Genomic DNA, 12,965 nt, shown 5'->3' on the forward strand with positions numbered 1-12,965 from the left:
AGCCTCTAATACTAACGCTCTTAAAGTAAACTTATAAGTAAGATACTTAAGATAATATCTATAAGATAAAAGATTAACTAGTAGGCTAGCTACTTATTAAACTAACTTCTTACTAGAAAAAGCTGTACTAGCCGCCCTTATAAGCTATACTCTATATAGTTAATATTAGTATAATTAGTACTATTAGTTTCTACTTTAATATATAGTAACCTAAGAACAAGCTCTTTAGTACTAGCTTATATAAGATTAATAAACTCTTAGAGCGTTAAGATCTTCTTAAGAAATAGCCTATAAAAGATAATATAAACTAGGTTCTTAAAGCTTATACTAACTACCTAGATATATTCTCTAAGTCTAAGTCTAATAAGCTACGTAATAAGGCCTAGTGATTTCTTACAACAATAAGACAATAGTAAAGAATAGACTTTATTAACTCTTTAATTCTGATTTTAATCTGTTGATTTCTCTCTCTTCAACAGTTCCTACACCTGCTGCACTCCTTAACCTATCTAGCGACTCTATGTCTTTTACCTTAACCGCTTCTTCGGCAGCCTTAATGCGCATTCCACATTTTTCATACATGCCTACTGTGTCGCCGGGTTGTAGCGAAGGTGCAGCTTTAGGAATAAAGACACTGGCAAGTTTAGGATTGCCGGCTGACAGAATAAGACTAAAAAAGGGCTACAATCAAAATTAGCATCATGAATGTAGCAGACAAGCAAGATAACATACCTCCCATCCAATTGGGGATTTGCGGGTTTTGGACCACTCTTCGAGTTCGTTCCAATCACGCTTTGAGACAAGAGCTCGTAGTCTGACCATGTGATATTAGAATAAATCCCTACAGAGAGCATGAGTGACGTACCTAATCCACCATGCGGTTTTCTCTGGAACCTTAAAGTCACTCTGTATCTTTTTAGCTCGATTCGCATACCCCAACCTAATTAGCTTGAACATAGTTTCATTAACGCTCAGACCCGTAAACGTCTCCATCGAATCTCGATCAAAGGCCTCCTGTGTGCGGAGCAAGGCACTCGCTTCCTGAATGGCTTTTAGTTCGAAACTTGTATCTTTCGAGTCGGACAACAGCTTTGAAGCCGATACCAATTTATCAGTTGCTGTTTTTGACCCTGGCTGCCTCAATGCTTCTCGAGTAAAGACGTTCGCGCCATCGATGCGCCGGTCATCCTGGTAGTATAGATCCTTCAGTAATTCCGCATCATCGGACTGAGCCGAGGACTCAATGAGCGCTGTGGCTACTGGCCGGGTATTTATGACGCGAAAGAAAGAGGCCAGAGGAAGTTTCTCCTTGAGATGCAGGAGGACGAAGAATATGAGATCAGAATCGCCACTCTCAATAGCTTTATCAAGAGCGATCTCGTCTTCCTCCATGGCAAGAAGGAGAGGGACTTGTTTTCCAGCTCGTGGTTCATGATTGAGTAGCTCTGTGGCGAGCCGTCCCCGTCCTTCATCGTGGGCAGCGCGTGCAATTGCTTCAAATGAGATACCTCTCTTCCCAGCGAGTTTCTTGACAATGAGATGGCAGATAGTATCTTCATCCTCGGAGCTTGTACGGACCTTCTGCGACGCCCAATGTACGTAGATGTGATCTGTAGGAAGACGGAGATAGACTGATATGCGAAGAGCTAACATATACTCCTGACGATTGACCAGGCGCCGTACAAGTTTTTCTGGCGTGAGACGGAGATACTGTTCATATGATAAAGGCAAGCCGATCTCGTAATAGCGTACCGCATTCAGGACTCGAAGCGTCTCGCACATGTCGACAAAGTCATCGCTGTTATAAATGTCCAAGACAGACTTGCCAAAGGACGCTGCCTTGAGAAGTTGTTTTTGCCAGGCTATACTGAATTCGTGCCCAGCTGCTTTGACCTACAAAATTGGTCAGATAGTCTAGAAGGGCCAGAATCTAGGAAGACTAACGCAAGTGTCGACGGCTTCTACCAAATTAGGCCGTATTAGCTGAATATTGTCGTCAGCCTTCGGCGACTGGTTTTCGAGTTGCTCGACTGCATCGAGAAGTATAGATGCAGGTGATTCGGTGTCAAATCTAAATACTTCGTCGGTCACTTCAGGGACTTTGTGTAAGAAATCGCAGGCATCGTTGGTGATCAGGCGAACTCCGTCATGGTCTGCAAGGTCTTAGCCCAACCCTTCATAATCTCCTACTAATAACGTGTCAACTTACCTGCAATAAGATGAACTCGTCCGTCGTAGAAATATTTTACTGCCGCACCGTTGGGGCCAATGACGTGGACCTCATCTTCCCAAGCAACGACCACTGCATCGTTCCCGCACCACTGGACATCCTTCGGTGGCGTTCTTGACTTCGAGTTATGCTCACTAAGTCTGTTCTGGAAGTCACTCGTAATGACAAATGCCTTTCCGGTTTCTGTATACAATGCTACGAATCTGCCATTTGGAGATACGCTAATGTGCGTGAAGGGACCAATATCTAGCAACCTATCTTCTGACTCGGATGAATCTACAACATGTATCGTTTGGGCGATGTTCAGCAAGACTTCCACTGATCGAGAAAGCGTGTACGATGGCGGAATGAGTGTCCATGAGTGAACCGCACCCTCTGGGGGCGTTGCAAGCAGCCTTGGGCGGGGCTCCTCATACTGGGCGACAGATATTAGATGGTTATTTGACAGTAAAGCCACAAACCCGGTACCATAAAACCTACGTGCGCAGTGAGCTGGGGATTCTCCCAAGAATATCTGGAAGATCACAAACCTGCAGGAAGTGACGCCGTACTCCTCAGCACCGTTTCCCAGAGAGAACTGGGTGAAGTCTCCTTGCAAGTCATAATAACAGCGGACAGTGCCGTCTGCAGTGACGACAATGAGCCTTTCATCCTCCGACCACCCCAGCCCTTTGATGGAACCCTTGTCCCAATTTATGCGCCGGATCAGTTTGCCGGCGCAGCTGTAAATGTCAATACTCGACTTTGACGCCTGCGGACCTCGGAAGGAGTGCAGCTTGGTCTCGTCGCGGTGCAGAGCAATGGCACCTGCATATGAGCATCCCGTGACGATATAATTGTCCAGCTCGAGGTCCTGATCGAACAGGGCCGTATACAGCTGTATCTTGCGATAGAACCTATCACCGACCTTCTCCCAGTCCGCCGTCGGGATGGTCATTCTCGCCTAAGCAGGACAACCTCAACTCACTTCGTAGTGGTGGAGATGCTTATCTTGACTTAAGAATACCCGTAAGCTTCAGGGTGGATCTAAATAAGGTGTGGTCGAGGCTTCCGGGCAGAGCCGCCATGTGATATTACCTAATCAGTCTTACTCCGTACCTACTGGTGGGGTTGCTCAACTCCACAGCATCAGGAACGACGTCCGTACCTAAGATTCGATACTCAAGTCTCAAGTTACATATACCTACCTGAAGCTTGGGTATCTCGGGACATCTCCACGCCTTTCAATTGCGAGTATCGATCTTGGACCTGAACAGATATGGACGGTTGACCGCCTCTGCTCTGTCGGTGGCCTCATGGCAGACCCAGCACTCCTCAACCGGATCCATGAACTGAGCGACCTGGAACTTGCTGCGTTGATATGCTTCATTGCCCGGGAACATTGCATCATCGATACAGACCCGGACTCCATATACGAACTGCTTCAGGAGTTGGAGTTGGTAAGGCACAGTTTAGTTAATATGAAATGGTCGATACTCAGTAGCTAACGGTTTGCAGGTTGCAGCGAACGTTTTCGGCCTATCGCATGCAGTAGTTGACTGCTCCGAGCATATCACAATCGACGACTTCGCAAACGCAATTCTTTCCCCGGAGGGCAGTCCTGCTCGATCAAGCTCACCTGTGAGAACCCGACAGGACTCATACTTTCTCCATACTCCGGCCTTTCGGTCAATCTCTCGGTCGCCTCTCTCTGAAGGTTTCGGGGATAATAATGGGATTGCCAATGTAATCATTGCTAAGAATCTTGACCAAGCACCCAGACAGGTCCAAATTCAAGCCCTAGAGCTCATGCGAACGAAACGGATATATACGAGGACATCGGTGCGAAATGCCCCCAAACAATTTCTGTTTATTGCCTTGCTATCAGGTGGAAGGGGTCCAAAATTAACCAAGCATCTGAATGATCATATGTTCATTTCGCATTTTCACGGCCCTGAAGATGGTTTCCCAAATTTGGAAGATATGTATGATGACGGAAGTTCCATCTCATCGGTGGTCAAGAAGACTCCAACACCCGAGTCAGAATCGCAAGCTTTGCCAAAGATTTCAGCAGCGGTTCGTTCTCCTCATTGAATTCTTAGGATGTTTACTAATGAGATCGAGCCAGGATATCGATCAGTTGGCTCAGCTGAGTGATCTCACTACGGTCAGTGTGGAGGTAAAGCAATACCAACAAAATATTGTTTCCTTTTTACGTCTTCACCGTGCAGTCGCCGGTGGCATCTCTGCTGTCGCCACAAATCACCTTGATAAGCTTGCAAGGTCTGTTTCGATTCTTATGCCTCAAAATGCACAACTGATCTATAAAGGTGTCTCGCCCCACTTCACGGCCTTGGTTACACAACACCTTCGCTCATTACTCTCGCTGCTAGAAAGATATACCAACACCGCATTGCCGTGGTCAGCCCTGAAAATGAACGTAGCATGCAGTGGGGGAGCGATATCGATGCTGTCGAGGTACTATTGAAAGGTGTTTGTTCCGATGATATTATTGAAGACGTTCTGAACAGATCAAGCATTGAAGTTCTGTTATAACAAGGCAGTACCTACCAACTTCGAAACCTTTACAATTATTCAGATTGTGAGTAAATGAACTCGATTTTGATGACTAGGCATTTGCCTAGCAGGTGGTAATAGTATACACGAATTTGATGGATGTGCTTCGTTCGAAAAGAGGTCTCCGTTTATAGTGTTTCCAAATAGTGGCTCAGCAACCTCTTCGGTTCTGCGAGGACGCTAGTCTTCCTTGCCTACCTACCTATTGACCAGTGCCTGCAAAAAAAAAAAGTGCCCAGGCAGGTGCAAAGAAGACTCGCTCTTGAAACATATGCTAGCTAACGAACCAGATATGTTCCTGTTAACGCCATTATTGCCAATCATTTGTTATATGACAGTGCTATCCATTCCTTTCCTCGCATTAAGTAGTTACTGGTAGTGGATGTGAGCGTCCACTACTTGTTTGTCCATTATGTTGTTATATTTACAAATGCTCTTTATTACACATGATTCCACGCCTGCCAGTGACACGCCCTGCTAAATTGCACGATTTTAGCACAAATGATAGGTTGATTATGAGGAGGATTGGGGAACGGGTTGCTGTGGAGTATCTGCCGCTGTATCCAAGTCTAAACTTGCCACAGTTGCTAGTCTGATATCTGACAGTCTGCCTGCACTTCCGTCAAATACGAAGGGTCCCACGTCGTTCCTTGGGGTCATTGGTCCTTCAGTGCTAGTGACGACATCTGTCATGGAAGATGGTAAACCATTTGGACTCGGTGTGCGAATCGTATTGCGATCAGTACGGGAATCGGGATTTTCGAGGTGGGCGGAAGCGCCGACGGAGAGGCTGGAGACAGGGTTCTTATTGACTATCTCGACGGGTGGGACAGTCGCATTTGATACTCCAGGAAATTGCGAGGTCGATGAGCTAGGGGGAAACGATGGCTCATCGATGTTTAGATGGTCAATGGCCTCTGCTGCATCTTTGACCCTTTGGCCAATATCTGAATCATCGCTAGCCTCAACTATGTCACCGTCACTATGGCTCATCTGATCTTGATCGGATTCCTCCAACGCCAGTTGAGGCGAAATGTTTGTATCCCTGTTGCCGCTGACCTGGCGTAATTGACGGGTTGTATTCGCAGGTTCGGGGGTGTCGGAAGCTTGTATGCCGACATTGGCATCCGCAGCTTCTACCTCCTCCCATCCACCGTCTGCATATACATCGTCGAGTTCGGCTTCCAGATCGGCAACGGTCCGACAATTAGGGCAAACGAAATGAGGCCAGTGTGGACCGTTTATGATAACTCGAATGCACTTGTAGTGCCAGGTATGGGAACATGGTGCAACAAACAGTGATTGACAGGGCTGAGGAAGACCGGTTAGCCACTCAAGCAATCTCAAATGGAAGAATGGAAACTCACAGCAATTGGCCCCAGACATATCGAGCAATCCTGGGACGAGCTACTCGTCGGGGACTTCCCCTGGCTATTCAATTCTCGCAAACGTTTATGGGATTGAACACTGCAGCATGTTAGGTCAGACTCTCAACCTTCAACTTGTATGGTGTTATGGTGTTACATACTTAAAGCTGCTCGGAGCGCTCTGCCATCCTTTATTGAGCTCAACCTTTATCTTAACACATCTGAAGATCATTTCCTCCCCTCCCTTGAAGTCGATCCCTAACTGCACAATGTCGCCGTCATTAACGGGAAAGGGCTTTGACTCGGTACCGGGTGAACTGAGCCGTATGTGATTCAGAAACGTCCCTGACGAGCTCTTGACGTCCTTGATGAACCAGCGACCGCCCGAGTACCAGAACTCACAGTGACGCCTGCTGACAACTTTTGACTTGAAACCAACCGGCGCTGCAGATGGCACATTCGCAATCTGGGCAGGCTGATTATCTCTTTCCGAATATCGACCGACTTTGATTACCTCGTTTCCGCTGGGCAGTACCCGTGCCAGCGGGCTGAAAACCAGAGACGGCCGCGGTGCTCTAGGATCTTGGTGTGCTGTGAATCGAATCGAGGGTAATTGATGAAGCATCCCGTGGGTCCCATCCTTCCCATTAGCTGCGGCGGGCGACTCATTTCGAGGGCGCGCATCTCCACCGCCATCGACTTGCGGCATGTCTGTAGCGCCACGGATTGTCGCCGAGCGCGATCTGGCCGTCGAGGCTGAAATATCTGGAGACGCTGTTGCTTGAGCATTAACCGAGAGAACAGCGGAAGAAGAGGCAGCTGTAGATTGGAGTTCTGTTGCAACTCGAGACACCCCGCTGTGCTCTCCCACGGTCGGTAGCCAGCCACTTGTTGATCCCAGATTATCCGGATCACTGGATCCCACAAGAGGCGAGTCACTCGTAGGTTGCTGCATCGTAGGAGATGCCTGTTGGGGAATATCTGAAGATGCAGCAGGCGGCGCTGTTGATGTGCGACTTGTACTGGGCGCTGATGGAGAAGTCGGCGACGGGGAGCTTGTTGCCCTTGCAGTCGACGTTCTTTGACTGCTCGAGCTACTATGGCTTTCTCGCGACAAGAGATGAGTGTGTGTATAGGTTCGTAGATAACTCAGCCCTCTTAGTCGGCGTGGAGGTGAGGCTGGGGATGCAGGAGGTGGGGATTTGGACCTGGATCTGTTTGGAGGTGGACTAGGGCTCCATGGGGAACTAGCCATCGATGAGTACATTGGGCGACGACGAGGTTATTGATCTCTGAGAGGGGTTTGAGATGATCGAGGGAGCGCATGCATCGAAGTCAAAAAGGAGCTGTTGCTGGCCGAGCCAAACATCGGAAGAAATCGAAGTCAACAAAACCTGGGTTAGTCTACGAGGATGAGTGTCTCTGCCTCTGCCTCTGCCTCTGCCTCTGGATCTGGATCTGGATGTGTAGGTTTATACCGTGTGCGCATCTGACAGGGTCGGCGAAGGGTTCTCACCTACACCAGACCCAAGAGACCTCGAAGGGTGTATAAGGGTAAGTAAATAACAGGTGAGGAACGGTGCCCTTGCTTTGTCCTGAGGCGGGAAAAAAGGGACCAGGTCCAGACGCGGGTTACCGTAGCACGGTCAAGATGCCTACCTACCTAGGTACCTACTAAGAAGTTCCGTACAAGCTTCACTGGCATCGAGGATGGGCAGAAAGAGAGACATCACTAGATCCATCTCTATATTTCTATTTACACCTCACACAGGCATTCTGAGGCGCTGAGAGGAGACCCTCGGTCCCTGAAGAGGTACGTAGGTAGGTACTTTAGGTATCATTGGGTCTCCGGAACTTTATCACGTGCAAAGCATTTTTAATCAGATAAGAATTGCCCCCGAACTGAAAACGACAACTCCTCTACCTCCACCTCTTCTGCACAGTAGCAGTATCCACGATGTTAAAATGCTCATCTCCAAGAGCTTTGCCCCGAGCGCTTTTGTCGAGGAAGAGTCTAGCTGGTGCGCTCTCGGTCTCTCGCCGAAGAAGCCTGGCAACGGCTATTGATCCCCTACAGAAGGTATACTTTCAGCAACCCCAAACCAGGCCTGTCCTTACATGCTCACGCGGTACTAGGACCCGGCAGAGCTCGACCAAATATCCACTCTTTCAAATGGCGTGCGAGTTGCGACCGAAGCCCTGCCGGGACACTTTTCGGGTATTGGCGTGTATATCGACGCCGGCTCGCGGTATGAGAACGAGCATTTAAGAGGTGTGAGCCACATTATGGATAGGCTTGCGTTCAAATCCACAACCAAGCGGACAAGTGATGAGATGCTAGAGGCGCTCGAATCGTTGGGAGGAAATATACAGTGCGCCTCATCGAGAGAATCGCTCATGTATCAGTCCGCAACTTTCAACTCGGCTGTTCCTACAACAGTTGCCCTGTTGGCAGAGACAATTCGCGACCCCCTGATCACCGAAGAAGAGGTAGGGCAACAACTGGAGACCGCCGCCTACGAGATTGGAGAGATCTGGTCAAAGCCAGAACTTATCCTGCCCGAGCTAGTACACATGGCTGCTTACAAGGACAATACACTGGGCAATCCCTTACTTTGTCCCAAAGAGAGGCTTTCCCAGATCGACAAAAGCGTGATTGAGTCCTACAGACAAACCTTTTACAGCCCAGAAAGGATGGTCATTGCCTTTGCGGGAGTCCCGCACGAGCAGGCTGTGAGACTGGCCGAACAGTACTTCGGAGACATGCCTAAATCCGACATCTCTCGGTGTCAGACAGGGTCCGCAACATCAATAGACTCATCTTCCAGCCAAAGCAGTGAAAGCTCTTTCTCTTCATCTTCGTCAATACCGCCTTCGCCCCCCCAGCAACCGTCAAAACTACTTTCTCGGATACCCTTCTTTAAAAACATCTCCACTTCAGCATCGAAGGACGCGTCAGTTCAGTCATATAACGAACTTCCGCCTTCGCCTCTGGATATTCTGCAACCATCCCATTACACTGGCGGTTTTCTTTCTCTGCCTCCTCTACCGCCTCCGGTTAACCCTTCAATACCACCGTTGACACATATCCATCTCGCTTTTGAGGCCCTACCCATATCATCGGAAGATATTTATGCTCTTGCAACTCTCCAGACACTCCTTGGCGGCGGTGGCTCTTTCTCTGCTGGTGGCCCTGGCAAAGGCATGTATTCACGACTTTACACGAATGTTTTAAATCAACATGGCTGGGTAGAGTCGTGCGTGGCATTCAATCATTCTTACACGGACTCAGGACTGTTTGGAATTTCTTCCAGCTGCTCCCCTAGCAAAGCTATGAACATGCTCGATGTCATGTGTCGTGAATTGCAAGCCCTGACACTTGATACTGGGTTTTCCGCGTTACAGACTGCAGAAGTTAACAGGGCAAAGAATCAGTTGAGATCTAGTCTGTTAATGAACCTCGAAAGCAGGATGGTGGAACTTGAAGACCTTGGACGGCAAGTCCAGGTCCATGGGAGGAAGGTCGGCGTAAAGGAGATGTGCCGGAAGATCGAGGAGTTGACTGTCCAAGATCTTCGCAGGGTTGCGAGGATAGTTGTTGGTGGCATGGTGGGCAATGCAGGAAACGGAAGTGGCGCTCCCACCGTGGTACTGCAGGAGGGCGACGAGGAGGGGATCGTAAGAAAGACCTTGAAGTGGGAAGAAGTTCAGGACCGAATCGACCGGTGGAAGCTGGGTCGGAGGTAAAAACATGCATGCTTCCACGATGTAAGGCGGTGGCCTCGTAGGCCTGATCAGTGGCTGCGAAGATCATTATAAGACCAGAATTTGTACAAGTACAGTTGTTGTATAATATGTATGAGCCGGCAAAATGTAGCATAGAAGGCGTTGGGTACTTCATCTATCTCATCTGTTTCTTGGCTCTTGACCCCTGGGTTTTGCTGTAGTGTCCTAGGACTATTCGAGAATTGTCCTGTATGTAAGTATTTGGTGTTTTCCAATATTAACTATATCAATTTGCCCAATTTACAAGTGTCCTATTCGCAGACAACATTTCGTCTGAAGCTTTGTGCATCGCATTCGGTCAGTCAGCACGCCGCTCTTTCCCGGCCGCCAATATTGTCATTAAACGCCTTCAGCCTCGGCCGACAAACAATTTGGACCAATCATACACTAGGTACCTAGGTAGTTCTAAGGGTACCCTAAATAAAGCCTTGGTGAACCTGGTTTCCTGAGTAAGGCTCGCGTGCAGCATCATGTCGACTCTTCCGTTCAGTTTTAATATTCAAATCTCTTATTACCCTAAGGTCAATTTCAGCTGCTAGGTTCCAAGTTGCCTAGAGGAAGGAGGAGATACTGACTATTACTTCGTAGCAATATGCATCAGCTATTTGAAGTATATGCTCTCTCGATCAGTCCAGACGTACATGTGTCTTATACTTTTACTTTCTATGGAGTCATAGTACCTGATTGCTGTATTAGGACAATGGGAAAGGCATTTCTGGTAAACATATTGACCAAAGGCTTCCTAATGATCCCCATTGGAATTTTAAACAAGCTATTCTCGTTACTACGGAGGATGCTGGCGAGCCTTTGATCAGGCATGTTTTTTGCCGCCCTTTTTCTGATGTACTGTAGTTAGGATTGCACTCAGGAGCCCGAAGGCTGATGAAAGGATCGAGCTCGAGCTCTTTGATCAAACGACTACGCAACCAGAGGGACTATATCAATTTACTTGGGTGTTCAGGTTGCTCAGTCGAGGGTGATCAGTAATTCCTTTAGTACTAGGTAGCAACCCGATTACGATACCTGGGGGTGTTAATGGATTAGAAGAAGATGGCCGTGCCTAACTAAGGCAAATCAGCATTGGCAAGCCCGACTACGAAACTGTGGCTAGATCGCAAAGATTAAGCGCAGCAGACCCAGCGCGAGAAAGGTTGTCAGAGCCTGTGGATATCACAGGAAGAGAGATATGCGTTCGCGCAGCAAGGCTGAGGTTAAAGCGCACCGTGCCGTGCCTAGCGAGATATTATGCTGTACCTTCCCTCGCAAGCACCTACAGTAAGGTACCTTGCTCTCTCCGATTCCATTTGAAATTTTACACACCTCTCACGTTGCATTAGAGCCAATCGACACAAGGCTTATCAAGTGTCTCCTTGACTCCCAACCAAGGTTGCGGTGAATTTGAATCTGAATCGTGCAAGCCGCGCCAGCAGTTGAACGATCAGGGGAAGATGAACAAAATGGCCACAGCTGAACTCGGAGGCAACACAACACAATTGAAGCCTGCAGACAGCCCCAATGGACCACCATCTTCTGTGGCTACATCACTTCGGAGGAAAAACCCAGGACCTCTGAAAACACCGATCGTTGACCCTGTCGAATCCGCGAGACCTGCCCCGGCTACTAAGCTCACGCCCGATCAACAATCAAAGTATGAAGAACTGCTGCAGACCGTCAGGTCTTGGAAAGAAATCCCCTCGTCGCAGGGGAAAGGAGGTGCGATTACAGAGGACGAGATCATGTGGTTGACAAGAGAGTGCCTTTTGCGGTACCTACGAGCCACAAAATGGTCCACAGCAGAGGCTGCAAAGCGTTTGCTTGGTACACTCACATGGAGGAGAGAATACGGCGTTGAGAGTCTCACGGGTGATCACATTTCGCCTGAAAACGAGACGGGCAAGCAGATCATCTTAGGCTTCGACATCGAAGCCAGGCCATGTCATTATCTGAATCCTGGAAGGCAGAACACAGAGCCAAGTCCCAGACAGGTTCAGCATTTGGTATTCATGTTGGAGCGTGTTATCGACCTCATGGTGCCCGGCCAGGAAACTCTAGCACTATTGATCAACTTCAAGTCTGGCAAGAGTCGCACCAATACCGCACCAGGAATAGGGCAAGGGAAAGAAGTCTTGAATATTTTACAGACACACTATCCGGAAAGATTAGGCAGGGCACTGATCATTAATGGTGGGCCTAGCTGGACCATCTAGAGTTCTTGATAGCTAACCCTTGATAGTTCCGTGGGTCGTCTGGGGCTTTTTCAAACTGATCACTCCATTCATTGATCCTTTAACCAGAGAGAAGCTGAAGTTTAATGATGACATGCGAAAGCATGTTCCTCCTCAGCAACTGTGGACCGAGTTTCAAGGAGATCTCGAATTCGAATACGACCATGCCACCTACTGGCCCGCACTTATAAAATTGTGCGAGGAGAAGCGGACAGAACACCGAGATCGCTGGGTGAAGGCAGGAAAGCATTATGGTGAGAGTGAGATATATATCAAAGGAGGGGACGCTCCGAGTATTGGTGGTCAAATAGCGGCTTCAGAAACTTCTGCGGCGTCAGAGAAGGGCAAGGAAAACATCGAGCCTGTTGTGAAGATCACATGAGCGAGAGCATCAGAACAGGACCACGTTACTGAAGTCACTGGCAATTTGGATGTTGGGACTTGCGCTATAGACAAGGTTCTGACGACTGAGGATGGCAGGTCTGAGAAACGGCAGAAGTGAAGCGTTGCACATGCAGTCAAGACTCAATAATTTTAACTTAGACACTACTTTTGTAGACACTATATCGTATATACACCTAGATTAAGGGCTCGATCTGACGCAAAGTCCTGACTTCCAAAGAGTCATGGCATCTACCGCTGTATATGGCGATATCACTTTGTTCATATTTGATCGCGCTGGCCCCTCCCTTCGCTTGCACCAAACAACCTCAGTCAAAACCCTCTTCTACAGTACATAGGTACCTGCATACCTGCATACCTCATGCGCCAGCCCATTCGATTTCACGTATGCCATCTTTG

At 48.3% G+C, this 12,965-nt stretch overlaps 5 protein-coding genes across 5 annotated transcripts; 3 read left to right on the forward strand and 2 right to left on the reverse strand.

Moving 5' to 3' along the window:
- Window positions 1-334: 334 nt before the first annotated feature.
- Window positions 335-3,219, reverse strand: M430DRAFT_36246 (hypothetical protein). The gene is made up of 6 exons (XM_024866895.1): window positions 2,761-3,219; window positions 2,210-2,706; window positions 1,945-2,153; window positions 866-1,893; window positions 733-814; window positions 335-681 (listed from the first exon to the last, which is right to left on the reverse strand). The coding sequence occupies exons 1-6, from the start codon at window positions 3,165-3,167 to the stop codon at window positions 430-432; spliced, it is 2,475 nt and encodes an 824-aa protein (XP_024719087.1). The 5' UTR covers window positions 3,168-3,219; the 3' UTR covers window positions 335-429.
- A 150-nt stretch (window positions 3,220-3,369) lies between these two features.
- On the forward strand, window positions 3,370-4,997 carry M430DRAFT_143725 (hypothetical protein). Its single transcript, XM_024862841.1, has 4 exons — window positions 3,370-3,669; window positions 3,728-4,285; window positions 4,338-4,492; window positions 4,540-4,997. The coding sequence occupies exons 1-4, from the start codon at window positions 3,526-3,528 to the stop codon at window positions 4,763-4,765; spliced, it is 1,083 nt and encodes a 360-aa protein (XP_024719088.1). The 5' UTR covers window positions 3,370-3,525; the 3' UTR covers window positions 4,766-4,997.
- A 302-nt stretch (window positions 4,998-5,299) lies between these two features.
- M430DRAFT_105359 (hypothetical protein) lies at window positions 5,300-6,778 on the reverse strand (the record flags this gene model as incomplete). The annotated part of the gene is made up of 3 exons (XM_024861003.1): window positions 5,300-6,097; window positions 6,154-6,253; window positions 6,315-6,778. 3 exons carry the CDS (start codon window positions 6,776-6,778, stop codon window positions 5,300-5,302), a joined length of 1,362 nt encoding a protein of 453 aa, XP_024719089.1.
- A 1,302-nt stretch (window positions 6,779-8,080) lies between these two features.
- Window positions 8,081-10,088, forward strand: M430DRAFT_125026 (hypothetical protein). Its single transcript, XM_024861938.1, has 2 exons — window positions 8,081-8,233; window positions 8,290-10,088. The coding sequence occupies exons 1-2, from the start codon at window positions 8,111-8,113 to the stop codon at window positions 9,898-9,900; spliced, it is 1,734 nt and encodes a 577-aa protein (XP_024719090.1). The 5' UTR covers window positions 8,081-8,110; the 3' UTR covers window positions 9,901-10,088.
- A 1,137-nt stretch (window positions 10,089-11,225) lies between these two features.
- M430DRAFT_143735 (hypothetical protein) lies at window positions 11,226-12,814 on the forward strand. Its single transcript, XM_024862842.1, has 2 exons — window positions 11,226-12,123; window positions 12,173-12,814. Exons 1-2 carry the CDS (start codon window positions 11,388-11,390, stop codon window positions 12,544-12,546), a joined length of 1,110 nt encoding a protein of 369 aa, XP_024719091.1. The 5' UTR covers window positions 11,226-11,387; the 3' UTR covers window positions 12,547-12,814.
- The last annotated feature ends 151 nt before the right edge of the window (window positions 12,815-12,965 follow it).

This window comes from Amorphotheca resinae (assembly GCF_003019875.1).
Source record: "Amorphotheca resinae ATCC 22711 unplaced genomic scaffold M430scaffold_9, whole genome shotgun sequence".
In the NCBI taxonomy this organism is placed as follows: Eukaryota; Fungi; Ascomycota; class Leotiomycetes; order Helotiales; family Amorphothecaceae; genus Amorphotheca; species Amorphotheca resinae.

Coding starts and splice junctions, on each gene's coding strand:
- M430DRAFT_143735 (XM_024862842.1), top strand. CDS start 11,388: ATGAACAAAATGGCCACAGCTGAACTCGGAGGCAACACAACACAATTG. Junction 12,124..12,172: donor CAGGGCACTGATCATTAATG/GTGGGCCTAGCT, acceptor AACCCTTGATAG/TTCCGTGGGTCGTCTGGGGC.
- M430DRAFT_125026 (XM_024861938.1), top strand. CDS start 8,111: ATGTTAAAATGCTCATCTCCAAGAGCTTTGCCCCGAGCGCTTTTGTCG. Junction 8,234..8,289: donor CTATTGATCCCCTACAGAAG/GTATACTTTCAG, acceptor ACGCGGTACTAG/GACCCGGCAGAGCTCGACCA.
- M430DRAFT_36246 (XM_024866895.1), bottom strand. CDS start 3,167: ATGACCATCCCGACGGCGGACTGGGAGAAGGTCGGTGATAGGTTCTAT. Junction 2,154..2,209: donor ACGAGTTCATCTTATTGCAG/GTAAGTTGACAC, acceptor AAGACCTTGCAG/ACCATGACGGAGTTCGCCTG. Junction 815..865: donor AAAACCGCATGGTGGATTAG/GTACGTCACTCA, acceptor TCACATGGTCAG/ACTACGAGCTCTTGTCTCAA.
- M430DRAFT_143725 (XM_024862841.1), top strand. CDS start 3,526: ATGGCAGACCCAGCACTCCTCAACCGGATCCATGAACTGAGCGACCTG. Junction 3,670..3,727: donor TGCTTCAGGAGTTGGAGTTG/GTAAGGCACAGT, acceptor AACGGTTTGCAG/GTTGCAGCGAACGTTTTCGG. Junction 4,286..4,337: donor TGCCAAAGATTTCAGCAGCG/GTTCGTTCTCCT, acceptor AGATCGAGCCAG/GATATCGATCAGTTGGCTCA.